Below are 24,768 nucleotides of genomic sequence, written 5' to 3'. Positions count from 1 at the left end.
CAGTCGAGAGGGGGACCGGGAGCTTTCCTGCAGGAAATTGTTAACATCGTCATTCGGTTTTAAGCATTTTCGTGTATAATTCTCTATAATACAACATAAGGGGATTTTTTTCTTCAGAAAGTTATTGTCTTGGAATCAAAGTTTCTCCATATCCCTCACTCCAATGGTTTTCAGTCATTATGTAAATAGAAATGCAATCTTTTAGACAACATACCCTCACTGCATTTCAACATTTAGATAGACGGTATGTCGAGTCAAAATCGTAATAAACATACAGTCTCTGCTTTTTTCCCACTTCGAACACTGATTAGAAGATAATATTACTGTTACAGTAGGGCAAACTGAATTTACCTAAATCACAGCAACAAAATGAGATCTTCAGAAATCTTGCATCTTTTGAGTAAGCATCTTCAGAAATCAGAATGCAAGGTACTGCAGACCAAGGCAAATATTGATATGCTGATTGTAACCGCAGCTACTACAGAGGCCAAGAAAGGCCTTAGAGTTATTTTGATTGGTGAAGACAAAGATTTATTAGTTGTTCTAGTTGCCCTTGCTCCATCAGACGCATCTTGGAAAATGATGATGCCAGGAACGAAGACTTGCCCAGACATTAACCATATTAGAACTGTTCAGTATGATACAGGTGGTATGAAGCACTTTCTTCTAATTGTACACGGCTTCACAGGATTCGATTTAGTTTCGTCAATTTATCGAAAAGGCAAAATCTCTGCTTACAAAAAGTTAGAATAATAAAGAACCTAGAGAGAAACTAAGTATTTTCAATAATTCTTGAGTGTCAGCTGAAAATGTGGCTTAAGCTGGTGAATCTTTCTTTCTGTCACTATATGGGTCAAAATAGATCAGGAACTTGGACATTTTATGTCACCAACTATATGAGAAGACAATTGCCAAACAACCTATACATTTGCAGTTTAACTTAGCTGCACTTCCTCCTACAACAGGAGCCGCTCGTGATCATTCACTCCGAGTCTTTTATCAAGTGCAGCAATGGTATGGTGTTAACATGGACACTTTACGCTTGGGTGTGAACATGGTCAATAGTTATCTAGGTCCCATACGAACTTCGAAGTCCGCTGCTCCTGAAGACCTACTACATCTTATCTCTTGTTCCTGCACTGACGACTTTGAAGGAAGTTCTAAGTGCCGAATAGGTATATTAAAATGCTCATTTATGTGTATTATTGCGTATGCATGGATGCACCAACAGGAACATAGAAGATGAAGTGGAAGTGGATGGAGATTTGCTAGTTCCCGAAAAGGATATCGAATAAGAGACATTCCAAGATGCCAAACATCCTTACTGGAATAGATTCAAGTAAACGTAAGTTAGTTTAAAATCAAAATTATCTAAGTTAGCGAATTTATGCTAACTTAGATATATTATGCTAACCTTTACATAAAAAAGCATCACTTTTTAGGCCTTTTCCTAGCCCAAACATTACGAATTTTTATACGTTACTAAACATGATTTTTTCAACAATTTTGTATACATGTTAAATTCCTCCAACTAATCTCGCTTGCTAAGAATATAACACTTTTTTTTTTCAAACATCCCTCAAATTTTGGGATTCTTCCCTTTTCCCTTCCCAAAAGCAGTCGACATCGGCGTTTGTATGAGATATTGAAGCCTTTTCAAATGCCTATCCATTGATAACTTCACTCAAAACTTGTGGATGCACAAGTGAAAATTTTAAAATAATTGCACAAGAAAGAATTTAACGCATTACGTGAATCTAAGTTTAAAATCCCAGCTTCAGAAGGTATTAATATTGTGTAGTTTTAACGTTTTACTGAGAAAAGTTTAGCCAACAAAATTGCACATATTTTAAGTATCTTCTCCCTGCAATATTGTATTAAGGATGAAAAAAAGAAATTTTTTCCCTTCTGTTCTGAGAAAGTTTGTGGAATTTCCTTTTCTTCTCATCTAGGGAAAGTGAAAATTTCCTCAATTTTCATACAGTAAGAACAACTAGTTAAATATCTTTTCAACGAGGTATAGTTTATATTTCTGATGTGTTTACAACCTGTATTATAGTCAGTTAAATTGAATGTTATGGTTTCCACGAAAACTTTTGGAGTTGGAAATAGGCTACCCAATATGGTGGACATAGTGACCAAACTCGACGCGGGATTTTTTTTAGACTTTCTCTGAGTTATTGAATAGAGTTGAATAGAGTATCATGATCATTTTAGAAAAGGTTTTGGATTTTTTTTCTCCCTACAATGTTGTAATAAAAATCCCAAAACTCACTTTTTCACTTCTGTTCTAAGAAATTTTGTAGAATTTCCCTTTTTTTCTTCCTTTCTTCAATTTCCACACAATAAGAACAACTAATAAAATATCTTTTCAACGAGGTATAATTGATATCTCTATTTTGTTTGTAACCTGTATTATAGTCAGTTAAAGTGAATGCTAGGTCTTCACGAAAACTTTTGGCATTAGAAATAGGCTGTCCAATAACATGGCGGCCATAGTGACCAAACCCGACGCGGGACTTTCTCTGAGTTACTGTATAGAGTATCACGATCATTTTAGAAAGGTTTCGGCTTTTTTTTTTCGGGTTCAAATCTAATTGCACTGTTCTAAATGTCTTGAAACTTCATTGAATACTTCTTTACAATTTACTTTTTTATTTAAGAAATTGCAGAATCATTTTGGATCGGATTTTATATTATTTTCTATTTTTTTGTAAATAACTTGACTCTGCTTCATTAAACATAGTTTTTAAGTTTTCCCTTACTTGACTAAATAATTCCTTATATTCCTCCGCTTTCCCGATATGTTTTCGATAGTAATATTTTAATTTCAGCGTCTTAATGATTTCTTTCGTAGACTAACATGGATATCTTCTACTTGTTTTTTGTCTTTTCGGAACTGTGCTTGAAAAAGAAAAAAAACTCATTAATTTTATTATAAAATATGTTAATAAATAATTATAATTTTTATAGTAAATAGTTTCACTCTTGACCGTATTAATATTACTTTTTTGTACTTGGACATGATGAGATATCGCTAAATACTCGCTTGTGTAAATAAAGGAAGTAAGGTTTAGTCAACCTAACGACTATGACTCAAAAACAAAATTAAACTTTTGTAAGCTACTACAGATGTTGGTCCGTTTCCATACGAACATCTTGCACACAGCAACATCTTTCAAACCAAGTTTTGCAGTACAACAAAAAATGTACGCAGACGTGTACCAATATTTCAGCTGTTGTGTAGCAGAGTGAAGATATAATGGGTGAAATGCAACCAAAAAAATGTCTATTTTGAGAAGACTACGCTATGAATCTTTCCCATACAAACTTTAGCATTTCCGGCGTAGTAATACAGTGTAAACCCCATACACAACAGCTTCCTTCACAACGCATACCAGCGATGAAATTGCATCCAAAGAGGGTGTCAGTGAAACTAACAAAATTTGTGATAAAAAATATCAGGGATTGGCAACGACCAGCGTGATGTGCCAAACGATTGCATGTGGTCCAGTCAACACTGAATCATGCAATCATCACAAATTGAGGCTGGAAACTGTCTGCAAGACCAGCGCGTATGCATTAACATCACGACACAACCTAGTGTCTAAATCAATTTCGTTTTGTTACCAAGAACATGTTCTATCTACCAGTTTACATAAACGAAATACTAGCAGTATGGCGAAGACACCCATTGTGTTACTGCACCAGGACATAGCTTGAGGTCACATGGCCAAAATATCGCTGGCCTTCTACCGACTCATGGCAGCTGCAACTGGCAACTTGTAACTGTTATTCTGTTCGAAGATATTCCCGTTATGAGTTTTGATTCTAATCCGTGAATTAATGTAGTTTTGGATTTCTCAAATGGCGCCTTTCATCACGTGGCTTCGCACGGTAAATAGTATCTGGAAGTCCTGAAAGTAGAATTGTAAAGTTTTGTTTTTTGCGTGCACTCGATGAATTGTGTATAATATTTTATTTTGCACTTTGGAATTAAGACTTTTCGATTGCTCACGCAGTATATTTGTTAAGCAAATAAAGATGTAACGAAAGTTAATTTGATGTAACGAATTTATCACACTCATTCCTCAGCAGCACAGCTTATGATTCAAGACCACTGAAAAAAATCACAATATTTATTGCTTAATTAACATTATGTGTACATTAAAATTCTATATACTACATGTATTTCAAGTTACCAAGTTATATTAAGAGCGCAACACCTAGGAATTCCATATAGTATCTAACTTTTGCACTAGGGCCTGTTGCATTTAATAACTAATGAAACTTAGTATTTGCAAATTAACATTTAATTGAATCTAGGTGACTATAATATAATGTAAAGACTTCTAGAAAATTAATTTATAATACTACTTAATGCCTTTTGAAGTTCAGAAATGAATTTTCGTTGCCTTGTAGTATATTTCGATTCCTCATGATGCAACTATGTTCTCTGTGAGATTGAGGTCTGGTGTGTTCCCTTGCCAGCTCAGATTTAATAAGAGCTATTGCTCCAAATGTTTTATCATTTGTATGAAACTCATTATTTTTTGGATCTGCAATTTACAAATGCACAAAGAAGGCAATGCAACTTTTTTTTTTCGATTACGCAGCCACACAAAAAATATAAAAGTTCTGTGCACCGAACCACAGGGTATGGTTCGATGCATTTTGTTACACAGAATTCAGATTTCGAAACGCCAGGACGATTGACCATGTCTATGTATTGTTATGGGTGAAAAACTTGAGCGATTTTGGATAAGGAGGATACACGTTGTACAGCTATACAAAAACCAAAAATTCTGTTCAGCAGACCCCATGGTATGGAATTGATATATTTTGTTACACAGAATCCAAATTTCAAAACCCCAAGACGATTGACCGTGCCAATTCTTTGTTATGGGTGATTTTGGATAGGGAGGACATTTTTTTCGCCCATAAAACAAAATTTACACGGTCAGTCGTCCTATGGTTTCGAAATTTGGATTCTGCATAACAAAATGCATCGAATCTATACCATGGAGTCCGCTGAACAGAACTTTTGTTTTGTTTTACATACCTGTATTAAGTGTATCTCCCCTATCCAAAATCACTCACGTTTTTTTGGCCATTAAAAAAAAAATAAAAATTCACATGTTCGATCTTCCTGGGGTTTCAAATTTGGATTTTGTGTAACAAAATACATCGAATCCATACCCTCAGATCCGGTGCATAGAACTTTTAATTGTGTGTGGGGGCGGGGGTGGGGTTCTGTGTTATCAATAGCTGAGGCCCTAAAAGGCAGTTAGATACTTAGCAGTTTGATATGTCCTCTTATGATTGGTATCAATTTGTCTCCTAATTGGCCATTTTATTTGGTAGACTTCAGGGCTGCTCTGGTGCTCGAGCACCATCACAAAAAAAAAAAAAAAAAAAAAAAAAAACGGAAAACCGAAATCATGCATATTCACAAACCAAAGTGAAAAATAAATTGAACCCCGAAATTGTGGGTAACAGTTTCATCTAACGAACGACTGTTGGATGAAACACTATCTTTATGAGTGAGATAAGAATTAGAAATTTCACAGACTTTAATTTTTAAACTAAAGATCAGCCTTTCATTTCAATTTATTTCATTGCATCATTATACAACAATGTGCGCTTAAATTTTATTCTATTTAAAACTAACTTCATTCGCTTTCTTTCCTTTTAAAGCTTGTAAATGTAACGGTTAACGTTCAGAATGACATGACAAAAACTAACCTAGGAGATTAGAACCTAAAACCTCTCTGGTTATGCCATCATACTCTCATTGAAGAATATTTTCCACTGTGAAAAACAAAAAGCATTCTAAAATATTTGTAACGATATTTTCAGGAGACTCAATTTCCAAATTTTCGGAGGAAGAACTCCCCACTGTTCTGCTTGTCAATATAAGCACAGGTAGGTTGTTGTAAACAAAACCATGTGGGATATTACAATATATAAAGGTAACCAACGAATTTCTGTCGCTTTTTGTGGAGGTCTGTGTTCAATTGGCTGTCACACCGTGAATTGAATACGAATGGGGATAAGGTGAAAGTCAGTTGTAGGTGTGGCTATATCCAACATACTACCGGGTTGTGGCAGTTCAGTTTCACTGTGAACTTGCATAAGGACAGAGTAAACATGGGATCTCCATCGTCATAAGGAAATGTATGTTGTACAAGTTCAAACTGGGGTCAAACGCCGCTGCAGTGGGGCAGAAGATATGCCAGGTCTTTGATGAGGGTGTCGTGATTACTCGGAGAGTACAGCGGTGGTTTAACAAGTTTAAGGACGGTGACGAAACACTCGAAAACGCATCACGTACCGGAATATCAACGCATGTACAAAATGAAGATCTTCAGGCAGCAATTGAGGCGAACAGTGGCCAGACATGTGAGGAACTGAGACTACAATTCAGTGCAGTGAAGAACCATTCGGCACCACCACCATCAACTTAGGAAACAATACAAGTTGGGTCGATGGGTCTCACATGATTTGACTCCAGGCTAGAAGGCAATGTGAGCAGAGATATGTGTTTCTTTGTTGTCTCGTCTGAAGAAGGAGCCATTTCTAGACAGAATGTTAACATATGATGAGAAGTGGGTCCTATAGGAAGTTCCACGGCGCCATCATCATTGATTAACATCCCATGAACCGGTTCCAAAACAGCTGAAATCAGCACTACACCAGAAGAAGGTCCTCCTGTATGTTTGGTGGACTGCTCGCGGCATCGTACATCAGGAACTGCTACAAGCTGCTACAAGCTCAATGCAACTGTATACTGTCAGCAGTTGAGCCGTGTTCAAGAAAAGCTCAAAACTCTGGAGCCAGCACTTTTGAATCGGAAAGGGGTTCTCCTGTTACAGGACAACCCTAAGCTCCACGTGGCTAGGCTGACCCGGGACACCATTCTACACCTTGGATGGAAAACACTATTGCATCCGCCATACTCCCTGGACATTGCACCTGTTGCATTTCTTGGACCATCACCTTCGAGGACGCCAGTTCAAATCCCTAATAGAGGTGCAAAATACACTTGATAACTTCTTCGCTTCACGGCCCACCAACTTCTACCGCGATGGAATGCATGGTCTTCTAAAACGTTGGCAGAAGGTCGTCGATGCTGATAAGGACTATTTTTGATCTTGCAGGTACGTCTTAGATGACATATCGATGTTCGAAGGTGGCGACAGAACTTTCTTGGTTACCTTTATATATACAGGGTGACTGGTAATTCGATGCATTCCTTGCAAGGGAATATTCTACAAGTACTTTGGAACATTTTCACCTATATGAACCGGGGATAGCATATCAATAGTTTCTGACTAATTTTCACATGTGTTATTTCCAGGGCCTAAAATTGAGTGGAGTGCTCCACACTTTGTGGAACTGTAGGAAAGGAGTGTGGAACTATAATTCTGAAAGTGTGGAGTGGTATTTATGTGAGTGCCTTACTTTTCTCGGATTATGCATTTAAACGCGTTTAGTGTATCAAACTAAGTCTTACTGATTCAATTCATTCATTATACAATGTGTTACTCAATTCCATATAACTGCCAGTATATGACATTAAGCCAGAGTTAATACGTATAGATGTCTCCTAGATGGCAGGGAAAACCATTGTCAATTTTGAGGTGAAGGAACTTTTTAAACTATATTTAGTTTTCAAACGTTTTCGGTTGCATTCATATAGTTTTAAAATAGGCAACTAACTGCACGTTCATCTGTTGTTTAAATAGGACATTACACTTTTATGATATAATGAAATGTGTTGTTTTGTAGATAAAAATTACACGATCCTTACAACCCATTATAGAAATATGTACTACCAGAGATAACATACATCAATAACCGCCAAAAATTTAGCCGAACACAGCGTTACGAAAATCAGTAGAAAGAGTAATGTTTCCCAGAGTGACTTCGATAGTTACTGATAGTGAAAACATGAATACAGGAGAACACAAAGGAATGTGGAAATTGTTAACTTATGAAAGAGTTGCTTCAGGTGAAACGTTACCTCTGTTGAAAATTTGGTGTGCTGCCCATCGCATTAATTTAGCATGGAAAGATGTCACCACGAATGTCCAAGAAGTTTCATCTCTCATATAAACAGCATCTGGACTGTGTGCTTTCTATCACTCTTCAGAGCAGTTTAAAAGTTTAACGATGGTAGCTTCAGAAAATAACTTAGAAGTTTTGCACTACCCAGAATATTTTGACATCAGGTGGACAAAATTTTCATTCAGTATGCTCACTACTCTCCTAAAAAATTGGTATCCAAGCTGCCTTTACTTGTAAACGGAAAGCCATGTATGTAATGAAGCCAATGGTCATCTGCGTAAATGGATAGAAGTAGATCGCCTTCATCTTCTGTGTCTTGTCACAGACGCTCTATATGTTTTCAAGAACTGCCATCAGAAGTTTGAGACTGATGAAATGTTTCTTTTGGACATAATAACAAATAAAAATAGAACTATAGCACAATTGGAGAGTATAAAAGAGAAACCTGTGTTAGGCGGGTGGAAAAAACGCTTTTAAACGAACGTGTGTAAGAGAACGTCAACGGAGAAATACAGTACTCATTAACTTACATGGTATTCAACTTCATCGTAACACACGTCGCAATAAATCACATAACAAATATGTCAGTGTGAAAAGAGATTTTACTGTAGTACGCTACGAAGTCCTGGATTCCATAATTAACTTTGTTAGTCAGCGTTTGCTGTATGAAGACAGTATTGTTGCTTTGGAGCCTTTGCGTGTTTTGCAAGAGGATAACTGATGATGCCCCAAGAGAATGCCACAAAGTTATTTGTCCTGATACATATCTTCTGCAGTTCGCAATGCAATATAGAGAGGCATCATCGTGCAGTATGTTGAAAGGTCTGGACGTTAAAAGCCTTCTCATGAAAATCTGTGGAAATCAGTCATTTCATGCCTTGTCATGCCGAGTTGTTGCTTCGAAACCATCTTCTTCCAATGTTGAAAGACTTATAAGTGACTACAACATATTGAAAACAGATAACAGACTGTCTTTAGCTCCCACTACTGTGAAAAATTACCTTCACGTTAATATAAATATGGGTCCGTTGGAAGATTTTAGCCCAACCCCTGCTGTTATGAAATGGCTGGCCAGAAAGGAAAGGCGTTTTGAAGTTGGTAGGAAGTCAAAGGAACAGCCCTGGTATAACAGTGTATTTGCCTAGGCAGAAAACAGACTGAGACAGCGTGATGATCACCGAAAAATGACAGTGAAATTCTTATGTAAGAAAAAGTGACTTTTTTCTTCCAGTGTGACTATTTTTCTTACCGGTTTGTTTCCTGTATTTTATGGTTTAATACAATACAATTAAATATGTATCCTAATGTGCCATTAATTTTGTTTGCTCTGGATGCCAAAATTTTCCTAAATAATAATAATAATAATAATAATAATAATAATAATAATAATAATAATAATAATAATAATAATAATAATAATAATAATAATAATAATAATAATATATTTTTTTTGGTCACAGGTAAACATGATGTACTGGACAGAACACTGATTATATATCTAAACAAATGCTGACTAAACTAGTTTTTCTATAGGATAGGTGCTGATTGCCACGAGTGCTGACTGCCACAGCCAATTATTGGTGCTGACTGCCACAACGGCGTGCTGACTGCCACGAGCCTGGGAGAAACTATATTTGGAAAGAGAGGAATTAATCCCTCATACTAAATTTATGATTATTAATTAATTTAGTAGGGATTAATTTAGTAATCATCACAGCAAATTTATGTGGCATCCTGTAAGTTACAAAGTTGCTCACTAAATGGAACGACATACATTTGGATGTTTATAAAGGGATTGTCTTTTCTGTTATATCTACAATTTGCACATTTCATTGTTTATATTAATTGTTTTATTGTATTATTTAATGGATATGATGGTCTGAAGCCAGCTGGCAAGGGAAGTTTGGGAGATGCATTCGCCTGCAGAGAAATAGGCATGTCATTTGAAGGATCAATTCATGCTGATTACAACAGGTAATAAAACTCCTGTACGTTGAGAACTGCTCGAGATATTCAGCTTGGAAATTTATATGAGTGGATGCATGTTTCAATGCGTTAAGTATTCTCACCCATGGCGAAGCCTGATGGTTTGAAATTGCTATTGCTTTATCACTGGGGTCCATTCACAGACAAATTGTTCATTACAGGTTGCATGACGGATGGCAAAGACCTAATGGTTGAGAAGATACCAAAGAATTGCACACGATTTGTGCAACCATTTGATGTGTTTGTACATAGTATGAATCTTCTTCATCTGGACGTTATAATGTACCAACGAAACAATCAAATAAAGTTCATGTCCATACGAATCACTTCCGATCACCGCGATACATAGGATTGTTTCAGTTTGCGTTCTGCAAAGCAGGTTACGAACAAATTATAGGCCTATAACTTTTGAATCACTTGTCGAATATGCTTTTTGCTTTAGTTCTGCGAACTGTTCTCTTGACGGATGCAACACAATTGCACATATAAAATGTTCATGGTGCAAAGGAGTATTTTGCCTGCGTCATTTATTCATAAAACAGAAGAACAACAGTGATCAATTTTCATCTTTAACCTATGATTATTGTGAACAATGTAATGACTAATTGTATCTAACAAACCCGTTAGTTATTGCGAAACACTTTTTTTCTGTTACTTCCGACAGCTTTCAATTTGTATGTCAATATTCGTTACTAATTATGTTGTACTTAACGCGTATAAATGCGTATATCCTCATTTTCTCATATAAACTTCCAAGTTGAATATCTCGAACCGTTCTCAACCGTACAGGAATTTTATTAGCTTGTTATAAACAGCATAAATTGGGACTTCAAATGGCATGCTTAGTTTCTCTGCAGGCAAGTGCTTTCTCCTGAACTTCCCTTGTCAGGTACAGCCAGCAGTGTTTTTTTAATGGACTGCCGTGTCGTGACAAAACGCTGTAACTTTGGCGGAGAAGTTTTGCGAAAATGAGCCGTAAAGTTTTCACTCGAAAATGTGATCTGTATCGTGTAGAACCAGTGTAACTAGGCAATAATGGTCAACCAATCAATTTTCACCAAATTTAATCACAACATGCATTTACGTAACATTACACGTAGCCATGTATTTCCAAAGTCAAGATACACTGGTTCTACACGATACAGATCACATTTTCTGATGAAAACTTTACGGCTCATTTTCGCAAAACTTCTCCGCCAAAGTTACAGCGTTTTGTCATGACACGGCAGTGGAACTTTCAAGAGCTGCTCGAAACAATTTGCGCAGCTGTACACAGTTCATGCTGACATAGGGAGTTCAAGTGAGAAATCCCAATCGTTCCAATTTTGTACGCACCGCTCCCTGACAAAACTGAAAGTACACTCATGTCCAAAATTATTGTCGCATATCTATAACTGTCTTCTTGTAAGAATATAATTTGATAATTTTGCAGAGTACTTTTAATACTTATATTATGTGTATAATCAGGAAATTTATATTTGTGATAAATTTCATAGGAAAAGAATTATAAATACGAAAATCATAATGAGTAAATAAAATGTAACTAAATGGACAAGAAAATTTTATTTTCGTGTTATTGTTCTTATTTACTACTCTTTTGACATGAAATTTACCACATACTTGTCTTTGCCGATTATACACATACTAACATTATAAGAAATACCGGGCGAATTCGTTATTAAATTATATTACTAGAACAACATATTTATAATCATGTGACAATGATTTTGGACATGAGTGTACAGTACATACAGAGACCTGTTTACCTTTGTTAAGTGTTGGTCTGAACAACACGATCCTAAGGATCATCTAGTTTCTTTCATGCTTTTTGGCGTCCGGTAATGTTACGTCTAGCAACTTTCTCTCAGGCTCGTGTCAGTCAGCACGCCATCGTGGCAGTCAGCACCTTGATATTGGCAATCAGCGCCAGTCGTGGCAATCAGCACCAATAATTGGCTGTGGCAGTCAGCACCCGTTGCAGTCAGCACCCCACCTTTCTATACTATATAAAATTTTTACCAGTGTGAAGCTGTGATTTCGTTGAATTTTAGGCCCTGGTTATTTCTTTGAAATTTGCCCGCTAACGAGAGATGCGTGAAAAAGTTTTATCCTGTCCCACTTCCACATATCGTAGACCGATGAAATTTTTCATGTGTAATCCTGCATACCTCTGTATGTCATGTGGTAATGTACAGTTCCAAACTCTGCACCGTTGCTGTGTTATAGGTCCGAACGTAAAGTAAAGTGTATTGGTCCAACAACCATTACTACACCTTAGAGAGCACCGTGAGTAGTAGGGGTCCCCGTTCGCCCGAATGACTCATCCTCACTCTCTTTTATGACCAGGATTTTTGAAATTTGTTTCTTTTAGTGCTTTAGTACCTCGATTCTGATTGGCTGAGAGAGGTCACGTGACGTTAGGCCCCGCCCACGCGGGAAATTCAAATTTCCGGGTCACGTGGTATGACGTCATGAGTCACCCCGCGGGGAAATTCCTCACCCGGGATTTTTAAATTCGTTCCCTTTTACGGACGTGTGCTTTGATACCTGATTCTGATTGGTTGACAGATGTCACGTGATCTTAGACCCTGGGATATTTGAAATTCGTTCCCTTTTACGGGTAAGATAAATGCTTAGGTACCACGATGCTGATTGGCTGATAGAGGTCACGTGATCTTAGGCTCTTGGATTTTTTAAAATTCGTTTCCTTTTACGGGTTAGATGAGTGCTTTGATACCTGATTCTTATTGGCTGATAGAGGACACGTGATCTCAGACCTTGGGATTTTTTTTAAAATTTGGATATCCTCTTTGATGAGTACTTTGGTACCTCAATTTTGATTGGAGGATAGAAGTCACATGATCTTAACCACACCCCAATGCTAGAAATTCAGAGTGATATGACAGCGATTCACTCTTGACCGGGATTTTAGAATTACGTTCCCTTTTATTGATATGTACTGAAGTTCACCTTAAATATTATCATTTCCTTTCATGGGTAAGATGGTTCTTACCTTATATGTTTACGTATGGAGATCTTGTCCTTGAATTAGTAGCCTATGTCTCTGAAAGGAACAATGGTGAAAGAGGGGTCCATTATTGTCGCTTGTACATTTCTTATAACACATTGTTGTGAGTTTAAGCGATTTATTGCTCAGTAAGCGATTCATTAATAGAAACAGTGTTGTCAGATTTTTTTACCTAAACTGCTCCGATTCTTTTCGAAACGGTTCCGTAGAGTGCAAGAAATTTTAAACTAAAAATTTTTCGAACTAAAAAAATTTCAAAAATAAAAATTATTCGAACTAAAAAATTTCAAACAAAAAATTTTCGAACTAAAACTTTTGAAACAAAAATTGCAAAAAAAATCGAACTAAAAAATTTCGAACCAAAAAATTGAAACAAAATGTTTTAAACAAAAAATTTTCGAACTAAAAATTTCAAAAAAATTTCGAACTAAAAAAAATTGAAACAAAATTTTGTCGAACTAAAACATTTTTTAAAAACAAAAGTTTCGAACTAAAGATGTAAATCACATCTAAAAATTTTCAAACCAAACTTTTTATCGAACTAAACTTTTAAAATTTTCGAACTAGAAATTTAAACAAAGTTTTAGAAAAATCCTAAGAAATGTTTTTTCCAGGAATCGAACTCAGGTCTTTCAAACCAAAGACGTGTATCCTAACCGCTTAGCTATGAATGAATTCGGTTTTAATCGTGCTTGGTGGGTTTCGAACCATGGTTCTTGAAAATGATACACTTATACTTTAAGAAAATAAATCTGGCAGTGTAACGTGGATTAAAATAAAATGCTGATAGACTTTTTTGTGTGTTGACATAGAAGCACATATGATTGAAAATGCAAGCGTCAGCCGATGTTGTATCGTATTACTTTTGTTTTACTACGAACGTGTCAGCATGATTCATGAGAAAAGCAAACATTGATATTTTCTTACGGAATATGAGGAAAATGAAATGTCGTCACAATTTACGACAGGTAGTGACATGATCCTGACAGAAGGCATTTGGGATGATGTCATGATCAGAATTGCGATACTAGATGTTGTAACTATTGAGAAACTTGAATGACGTCACGATCGATTTTTACACATCGTTTTGGTTCGTGATTCATGACAAAAGCAGCGTTGTGATTGGTTCGTTGTGATGTCATTTTATGAATTTCCTCGTTTCTGATTGGTTGATGGTGACATCGTTTTCATAGCGACCTAAATAAAAATCTAAATTTCATTTTTCAAATCCTACACCGCTCTCAACTATCAAGTGAGAAGGTTTAATTTTTTAGAAGTGTCTTCATTGCGCCGACTTTTTGTTCATTGAATTTGAGGTAAGTTCAGTGAGATTTTATTTTTCACACAAGATTCGAAAATCATTTTTATTTCATATTTGTGGGCGGATCACTAATACAATGTTTTACTTTTAGTACGAAATATTTACGCTATGTGGAATTAGTGGAATGGGAAAGTGAGAGTACGAATCAGGAAACCCCACACATTAAAACTAAGCACGAGAAATGATATTATTTAGCGTCCCTTCAGCTTAATGTTGAATCTGAGCGCCCGTCGGGAATGAACCATGGCCAGAAAATGTGTATGCTTGGCTTTAAAAGGAATGCATTACAGAATTTTAAAAACTACGTCTGAGAATAATATGGTTCGATTCCCTTTGAAACCATTGTTTTAGTTTAACGTCCCTTCAGCTTAACATGATATTCGAGCAACCACGCGGGATTGAACCAGAGCCAGAGGTGTGTACGTCAACCACTTAGCTTAGTTTTGAAAATAATGTATGATAACGCATGAGAATATTAAATTTCAAAAAAAAGGCTTGACAGCGACCCGAAGTGGAAAGCAAACCCACCGAGGATTGAACCAGGGCCTTCCATGTTTGAAGCATGTACGCTAACCGCTTAAATAAAAAAGAGTACAAGAATATTTGGTTAAAAGTTTTACGCTATACAGATTTTGTTTTGACAATTACATATGTGTAACGTTAATGTTTGATGAATCTCTTAAACTTGCAAACGCTTTGTTTTAGTGTAGCGCCCCTTCAATTTAACGTGGTATTCGAGAAACCGCCCGGGATTGAACCAAGGCCAGAGGTGTGTACGTCAACCATTTAGCTTAGTTTTGAAAAGAATGTATGATAACGCATGAAAATATTAAATTTCAGAAAAAAACTTGACAACACCCCGACGTTGAAAGCAAACCCACCGAGTGTTGAACCAGGGCCTTCCACGTTAGAAGCATCTACGCTAACCGCTTATAAAAAGAGTGCATGAATATTTGGTTAAAAGTTTTACGCTATACATATTTTGTTTTGACAATTACGTATGCGTAACGTTAATGTTTGATGAATCTCTTCAACTTGCAAACGCATCATTTTAAAGGTCGTTGTGAGTGGAAAAAATGCTTACGCGTACTTTGTCACATCTCAGCACTGTTAAAACATTCATTCATTTCATGCATTCTTTTTATCACTATAGAATGGTAGGTCAGTTACATGCTGATGTAATGGTCTCGAGTTTGACAGCAATAAAACACTCATTTCAGTAACATAATTATTTTTTAACTTTGATTTCTAGTACGTGTGCTTTAATAATGAGATTCTAAACGCCACCGCCAGGGAATCAAACTCAGGACCTTTACATGAATTACTTAGTTAAGAATTTATCATGAATGTTATGATTTCCTGTTTATCAGGTGATTAAGATTTTTCTTTCTTCTTTTCTTTTGTAGTAAACTCACACTGCACAATTCCTTTTTCCCCACATTACATATTTGTTTTACCGTACCTGTTTGTTTGTTTTCTCCTTTCTTAACCATGGCCGAATCGGGTTTTACTGTTTGTAATGAAATCACTCGTCATTATAGACGATTTAACATTGAAGGCAGAATGCTCGAAGTACAATTTAACGCACCACCCGTAGGAACCGATATTATCCAATACGTGCATAACAGTTTCCAAGCAATGTTGAACCATTTATTAGCCAATGTCGACGATGAGGCGATGGTTGGTTTATCGGTAATATCACCACGGAATACCAATAAACCATTTTGGGTGAGTTTTCGCCAAGCACGAAACATGACACTGGAAACAATGTGGGCCTCGTTCGAAAGAGTTTTACAAAGTAACAATTCATTTCTCCTGCACGAGCCATTCACCGTTCATTTTCATCGTGTGGATATTCCACGTGGCTATGGCGGTTTGCGACAAGGAGTGCTTCAAAACGAAGAATTGTTACGAAGCAAGCGAGGGATTGTACGTGTACAAAATCAAGATTCAAGGTGTTTGGCGTACGCCCTTGTCATTGCTATTGGCCTGAAGGCATACAAGAATGTAGATGTGCAACGTTATAAGCAGTATCAACGCCAATCGAAATATGTTGTGGACCAAGAAGTCGATGCGCTATGTGCAAATGCAGGAGTCAATTTGGATCATGGTGCCAGTGTAAATGAAATTCGGCAATTCCAGTCATACCTCAAAGAATATAAAATTACAGTGTATACCAGTTTCACAGGCCATGATATCATGTACGAGGGGCCCAATGATGAAAATCGCACTCCCATAAATTTGATTTGTTTGGCTGGCCATTTTGACATCATCCAATCTTTAACTGCTTGTTTTGCAACCAAGTTCTACTGTGAAGCGTGCCATAAAAAGTATAGTGAACGTAACAGACATGTGAAAAATTGTCCTGTAACATGTTCAAAATGTTTACAGAGACCTCTATGCGACAAGAATCAAACGCTAGTGCTGTGCAACGACTGCAATCGTCAATTTTATGACGAAGAATGTTTTAACAATCATCGGAATGCAATATATCATCATGGGGAACCTGTATGCAAAATGGTGAAGCAATGTACTAAATGTTACAGAGTATATTCTTTTGTACGAAGTGGACAACGCATTCATGATTGTAATGAGATCTTTTGCAATGTATGTAAGATGATTGTTCCAGGATCACATCAATGTTTTATGCTTCCCGATCGACAATGTTTGAAACCTGGTGTTCCTTCACTCATGCACGCAAAGAAAGCCTTGTTGATTTTCTATGATATAGAATCTATGCAGGACAAAAATATTGATGATAATATGTATGTACACGTTCCGAATTTATTGGTTGCACAACAAGTATGTTATGCATGTGTTGAAAACAATAATATCGAGCAGTCTTGCAGTACGTGTGGTCAGCGCCAGCATATTTTCCAGGGGGACAATCCAGTTTATGATTTTCTTCAGTACTTGCGGGAACGTCGTCCCAATATAAATAGAATTTTCTGTCTCGCTCACAACTCGAAGGGCTACGATGGACATTTTATTCTAAAGACCATGGTAGAACAATGCCAATGGAGACCTGACGTTATATTAAATGGAACCAAGATACTGACTTTAACCTTGAATAATCTGACGTTCATTGACTCTTTGAACTTCCTACCTATGGCATTAAGCAAATTGTCAAAAGCGTTCAATTTACCCGCAACCAAAGGCTACTTCCCACATTTCTTCAACACCAAGGAGAATCAATCGTATATTGGACCACTTCCAGAAACGAAGTATTATGGTGCAAATGAAATGGCCGTCGAAGACAGGAACAAGTTCATGCAGTGGTACAACGATCATCGTAATGACACGTTTGATTTCCAGAAAGAAATTATCAAGTATTGTATTCAAGATGTCAATGTACTGCGACAAGCATGTGTTTCATTTATGACGTCATTTGAAGCAGAAACCAAAGTGAATCCCTTCTTGGAGACGATCACGATTGCCAGTGCTTCTAATTTAGTATTCCGCCGGAATTTCCTCAAACCCAACACCATTGGAATTCTACCGGCACATGGCTATCGATGGAGAAGTACCCAATCGATCGCTGCAATGCAATGGCTGGCCTACATTGAAAAACCGAAGGAAAACAAATCTTACATGCGGCCCGACAAAAAGAAGTGTTTATTGCGGGATTCCATGTTGATGGCTACTACCAAGATCCTGAGACGTTAGAGGAGCACATCTACGAGCATGCTGGCTGCTTTTATCACAGGTGTAAAGTGTGTATTACTACAGGCCGTAATCAGCCCATCTACGGCAATCCAGAAGACACCATGGAATTCCGTTATGAACGAACGCAACGAAAAAATGCAAGACTGCGTGAATTGGGGTACATTGTACATGAAATGTGGGAGTGCGAATTTAATCAGTTCTTAAAACAAAATCAAGCAATGGCGACGTATCTGAAGAATCACCCGTACATGAACCGTAGACCATTAAATCCAAGAGATAGCTTTTTTGGAGGAAGGACCAATTGTGTGAAATTGTACCACCAAGTCGACGAAAAAGCAGGAGAAGTAATAAAATATTTCGATATTGTCTCGCTTTATCCTTACATAAATAAGTGTACTAAATACCCTGTAGGACATCCTAGAATTTATCTACAGGGTGATGAAAATATACCACCAATAAATAAAGTCAATGGTCTGATCAAAATGACGATATTACCAAGTCGGCATCTTTATCATGGTCTCCTGCCTTACCGATGCAACAAGAAACTACTGTTTCCACTGTGTGCTGCTTGTGCCGAAGAAATGAACCCAGACCCTACAGCAACGTGTACACACAACGATCAGGAGCGATGCCTTACTGGAACATGGGTATCATATGAAATACAGAAGGCAATAGAATTAGGATATCAACCGGTGGAGATCTTTGAAATTTGGGATTATGACATTGAACAATATGATCCCATCACGAAAACAGGTGGCTTGTTCACGGAATATATCAATACGTTTTTGAAATCGAAAATGGAAGCGTCTGGCTGGCCCAGTTCCTGTGTCAGCGAAGAAGACAAATCAAAATTTATACAAACCGTCCTGGAGCGTGAAGGTATTGCATTGGATCCGACCAAAATTGAAAATAATCCTGCACGAAGAAGTTTATCTAAGCTTTGTGTGAACGCTCTATGGGGAAAACTTTGCCAGCGTACAAGCTTTAGCCAGACCACAATTATTGATCGGCCGGAAGAATTTTATGAAAAACTCACTTCCCCCGACATTAAACTCCATCAAATTGTACCCATCAATGATACGATGTTGTATGCGTTCTGGGAGTACAATGAACATGTGCCTGTTCAAAACCGAAACACCAATGTCGTGTTAGGTGCATTTACAACATGTCAGGCACGTCTGGAACTGTACAAGTACCTGGAAATGTTGCAGGAACGTGTTTTATATTTCAACACGGATTCTGTGATATTTACAGAAAAGCCCGGAGAGCCAACCATTGAACCTTCTACGTACTTGGGATGCTTATCGGATGAGATGGAGTCTTATGGACAACGAGCGTACATCAAGACATTTGTCAGTGGAGGACCGAAAAATTACAGCTTAGAAATATACAATCCAGATACCAACGTCACCAGTTACATATGTAAAATTAGAGGATTTACATTAAACTACAATGCAGGGCAGCAATTAAATTTCAACACGCTAAAAGAAATGATAACAAATCAATGCCGTGGACAAGTCACCATTACCATCCCCCATAAAATATGCAGGAGCAAAGACCATACCATCGTCACACGCAAAGAAGAAAAAATGTACAGCATCCAGTACACAAAACGTCGATTTAAAGAACTCAATTCTTATGATACGGTTCCGTACGGGTACGTTAAAAAACAGAAGTTGGAACTGGAAAAAGAAGAAGATGAAGAAAAAACTGTAAACACCCAATGAGGCCACCATTTCTTTTTTCCTTTTCCTTTTCTCTTTTCCCTCCTTAACCACAAAGTAGTAACACCAAGAAGAAATAAAATGAAGTATCCACAAGAGTTCATAAACCACCAACACCACCATCAGTGGAAGAAATGTAGTCATCTCGTATCCAAGGAGGAACCTTGACCATAATGCAGCAACACCAAGAAAAATGCAGTACCCAGAAGAGTTCATAAACCACCATCAGTGGAAGAAATGCTGTCATCTCGTATCCGAGGAGGAAGATGAGCCTAAACAGATCCATCATTTACGAGTAAGTTTTATTTCTCTCTTATCAATATTGACTCGTTTTTATTGTTTCAGGACAAAAAGAAATTCATAAAGTAATCCGTTGTTTCTCCTTTTTCTTTACAGGATACGTCTACAACATTCGAAGATGATGACACGTCCAAAATATTCATTAACTAGATCCTGTATTTATTATGTTAATAAAATTGTATGAGAAGAGCACATACCTTTCGTTGAAATACAACAAGTTGAAAAAAATATGTTTTATTATTTCTTGAAACCCTGAACACTTGTTTTCAAATCATGGTAATCTTGAAAATTTAAGGTGGAAAATATATCCAAGATTTGGTTTAAATGATTAGTTTGAAAATATTTTGTTCGGAAAATTAATTAAAGCATTTTTAGTGTCCAAAATTTGGTTTATAATTTAGTTCAAAAAATTGACTTGAAAATTTTCAAATGTGGTTTACATCTTTAGTTCGAAAGTTGTTTTTAAAAATTGGTTCGAAATTTTTTTTAAACTTTTTAGTTCGAAAATTTTTTGATTTGAAAATTTAGTTCGAAAATTTTTGATTTGAAAATTTAGTTCGAAAGTTTTTAGTTTAAAATATTTTTTCGTTCGAAAATTTTTTTAGTTCGAAATTTTTTGGGGTTCGAAAATTTTTAAAATTTTTTTAGTTCGAAAATTTTTTGTTTGAAAATTTTTGTTTAAAATTTTTAGTTTTGAAATTTTTTTAGTTCGAAAAAATTTTAGTTTAAAATTTCTTGCACTCTGCGGAACCGTTTCGAAAAGAATCGGAGCAGTTTAGGTAAGAAAGATCTGGCAACACTATTTCCAATAATGAAGCGCTTACTGAGCGTTTAAAAAATCGCTTAAACTCACAACAATGTGTTATAAGAAATCTACAAGCGACAAGGATGGCCCCCTCTTTTACCATTGTTTAAAAAAGTAAGAAAGCTGGTAATCATCTTATCTGTCAAAGAGAACGATAATATTTAAGGTAAACTTCAGTATAATATCATGATACCAAAATAGGGTTATTTAAGGAGGGGTTGAATCCTCCATGGGAACTTTAAGATACCAAAAAAAGGGAACAACTTCTAAAATCCTGGTCTAGAATGGATCGCCGTCATAGCACTCTGAATTTCTCGCATAAGCTGTGGCTAAGATCATGTGACTTCTATCCTCCAATCAAAATCGAGGTACCAAAACATTGATCTTACCCATAAAAGGAAACAAATGAGTGAGGGATTTCCATGTAACCTGTTCACCGTGTGGTGGGTCTAAAATCATGTGACTTCTATCCTCCAATCAGTATCGTAGTACCAAAGTATACATCAAAGAGGATACCCGAATTTCCAAAATGCCAGGGTTTAAGATCATGTGACCTCTATCAGCCAAACATCATCATGGTACGAAAGCATTCATCTTACCCGTAAAAAGGAACGAATTTCAAATATCTCTGGACCTAAGATCACGTGACCTCTATCAGCCAATCAGAATCAAGGTACCAAAGCACTCATCTTACCCGTAAAAGGGAACGAACTTTAAAAAAAATCCCAGAGCCTAAAATCACATGACCTCTATCAACCAATCAGCATCGTGGTACCAAAGCATTCATCTTAATCGTAAAAGGGAACGAATTTCAAATATCCCAGGATCTAAGATCACGTGACCTCTGTCAACCAATCAGAATCAGGTATCAATGCACTCATCTTACCCGTAAAAGGGAACAAATTTCAAAAATCCCGGGTGAGGTCGGGGTGACTCATGACGTCATACCACGTGACCTGGAAATTTGAATTTCCCGCGTGGGCGGGGCCTAACGTCACGTGACCTCTCTCAGCCAATCAGAATCGAGGTACTAAAGCACTAAAAGGAAACAAATTTCAAAAATCCTGGTCATAAAAGAGAGTGAGGATGAGTCATTCGGGCGAACGGGGACCCCTACTACTACCGTGGCAATATCGCAGAAGTACTTGCCCTTAGAAAATGACTACATGGTTGAGAAGAGGTGTGATGAAGGTGGTGTGTGGTCAAAAGGAAACGCGAACTGTGACAGATTCCATACCCAGGGTAATGCATCAGTCTGGCCAAGATTCGAAAAGTGAACGGGTGCGTTGTTTTCCAGGTGCGGACACCTTTTGTCAGCACGCCACGCTCTGGGATTTCACAGAATCCCGCAACGCACGTAGCAGTGATTCATAGTATATCCTGGTAATTGTAGTATCCTTTGCGTGGAAAGCAAGTAGTAATACCCCAAAAAACGTTATCATTACTTTTCTCTCGCAGTTGAACACGGACTTCCTTTGGTGATGATACGCCGGTAAGCTGTCATTGTATTCATTGCGTTTTTATTCATGTATTTATGCAAATGAATGACTCAAGGAAGGGTTCGGGCCTCGAACTCCAGGATCACATCGGTCTTTTAGGCATGGCTGTAACTTTTGGGGGAGCAGGAGGGGCAACTGCCCCTCCAGAGAAGCTCCCTGCCGTTCGAGGGGACCCACTTTAAGATAAAATTTTCTTATTCCATATACGATACGAAGATGAAATTATAAAAGAAGCATCAAACAGGTTCACTACATTACATAAACAAAACAGCACACAAAGGGTATATAAAAACAAAAACGTGAGCCCATTTCAGTAAAAAAAAAAAGTCTACTATTAGGGGCCCTAAAAATAATATTTATTTGTATGGTTTTGAGATTTGTCAATATTGTTCCCTTAATTAATTTACCATGTATGGAACGGGCCCAGGGGCGTGCGGGAGGGCCCATAGACTCCGGGGGCCCACAAAAAGTAAGAGAAAGATGGAAAGAAGGGACCTATTTTCGATTTTGCGGGAAGGCCCAAAACAACTTTTTCTAGGGGGCCCAAATATTAATGCTTGCCCCTCCCCCCAGAAAAAAATCTAAGTTACGGCACTGCTTTTAGGTGGATCTAGCATTAGGGAAGGAACTGTCCATGGCCTTCTAGACGGTACCATCTCAGCCTTCGCCTGGTGGGAGGGAAGAAAACCAGTCAAACCAATGACAGCGTGCCGACGTACCACTACCAAAAGAAGTCCGTGTTCAACTCTGAGAGACCAAAGTAATGATCACATTTTTTCTTGAGGTCAAAATGGAATATTACTACTTGATTTTCAGGCAAAGGGTACCACAATTACCAGAATATACTATGAATCACTGCTGTGTGCGCTGCGGGATTCTGTGAAATCCCAAAGCGTGGTATGCTGACAAAATGTGTCCGCCTCCTGGAAAACAACGCACCTGTTCACCTTTCGAATCTTGGCTAGACAAATGCACGACCCTGGGATAAAATCCGTCATAGTTAGCGCTTCCTCTTGGCAGCATCATCGTCATTCCATCTCTTCCCAACTATGCAGTCATTTCCTTGGTGCAAGTACTTCTACGGTGTTGCCACGGTGCTTTCTGAGGTGCAGTAATGGATTTTGGACCAATACACCATATTTCACGTTTGGACCCAGAACACAGCAACGTTACAGAGTTACGACGAGGTGTACATTACCACATGATCTACAGAGATATGCAGGATTATACTTGTAACGTTTCATCGCTCTACGGTATGCGGAAGTAGGTCAGAGTAAAACTGTCTCGCGCACCTCTCGTTAACCGTCAAATTTCAAAGAAATCGCGCATGTGCAAATTACTCAGAAACTATTGGTATGTGACTCCCGGTTCATACAGGTGAAAAAGTTTCAAAGTATTTGTAAAATATCTCCTTGCAAGGAATGCATCGAATTACCAGTCACTATATATATATATATAACTTGACACTTAGGACATGATTCCTTATATACTCCAATACCTAAGTCTTCCTCCTTGATGTCAACTTACCTTGCCATTCCAATTCCAGCAAAAAGTGAGTGCAAATCTTGTAGAAGTCGGTTAGATATTTCCTTAATATTTCTTATTTCATTTCCTCTTAGTCTAAGAAAAAATCAGCGAAGGGCGTAAGTTTTTCTTTCTGTTTTGTGTGTTAATATTCTAGATGTTCTTTTCTTTGTTTCAATTAGTACGTACTGTTTATATATATATATATATATATATATATATATATGTGTGTGTGTGTGTGTGTGTGTGTATAGTGTTTATTCCCCATTTATCCTTATTTTAAGCATAATGTATGACTGCACAAGGTTCTAATCGAATACCAAATCATGGAAATATGAAAAGATCAGTTTTAATTAGTGTGATGAATAGTCATGGAACTTCTATAAATTAATACTATCCATTGATAAAAACACACTCGTCTAGGTGTCAGTTCTGGAGACCAAGCACCACAATAATACAGTGTGGCCCACATAAAAGTAGCCCGGGATGGTAATACCGAATACCAACCGAAAGAGTAGGAAAATATAAACATTGACTTACCTGTATGTTAAAAAAAGATGCTGAAAGTGATCCCCTTTAACGTCGAGACACTTCCCACGTCGTAGCAGATTGGCTTTCGAACTGTAGCTCTTTACGACTTATATTGAACTCCGGATGGTGTAAGTAATGTTTTGCTGAGTTCAGCCAGGGCATGGGGGTTATTTTGCATACACCTTCTACTTTAAGCATCCCCAGAGATAAAAATCACAGGAGGGCACATCCGGAGAAAGAAAGAATCACAACCTCTTGCTTACTATGCGCTCATAAACAGTTCATACACCATCCCCAGGGATTCGTTCAAAGTG

The 24,768-nt window shown here is 37.4% G+C and overlaps 1 protein-coding gene across 1 annotated transcript in view; it reads left to right on the top strand.

The window, feature by feature from the left end:
* LOC145678523 (uncharacterized) overlaps nt 1-24,768 on the top strand; it is a 91,970-nt gene that overhangs the window by 6,784 nt on the left and 60,418 nt on the right. The window contains exon 2 of the mRNA XM_081748768.1: nt 5,860-5,925. Within this exon, the coding sequence (XP_081604894.1) occupies nt 5,860-5,925 (66 nt within the window). The remainder of the gene's footprint in view (nt 1-5,859; nt 5,926-24,768) is intronic.

Source organism: Thermobia domestica, chromosome 2, assembly GCF_964235325.1.
Source record: "Thermobia domestica chromosome 2, izTheDome1.hap1.1, whole genome shotgun sequence".
Lineage (NCBI taxonomy): Eukaryota > Metazoa > Arthropoda > Insecta > Zygentoma > Lepismatidae > Thermobia > Thermobia domestica.
Note: the sequence above shows the minus strand (reverse complement) of the source record. Positions and strands in the feature narration are given on the sequence as shown.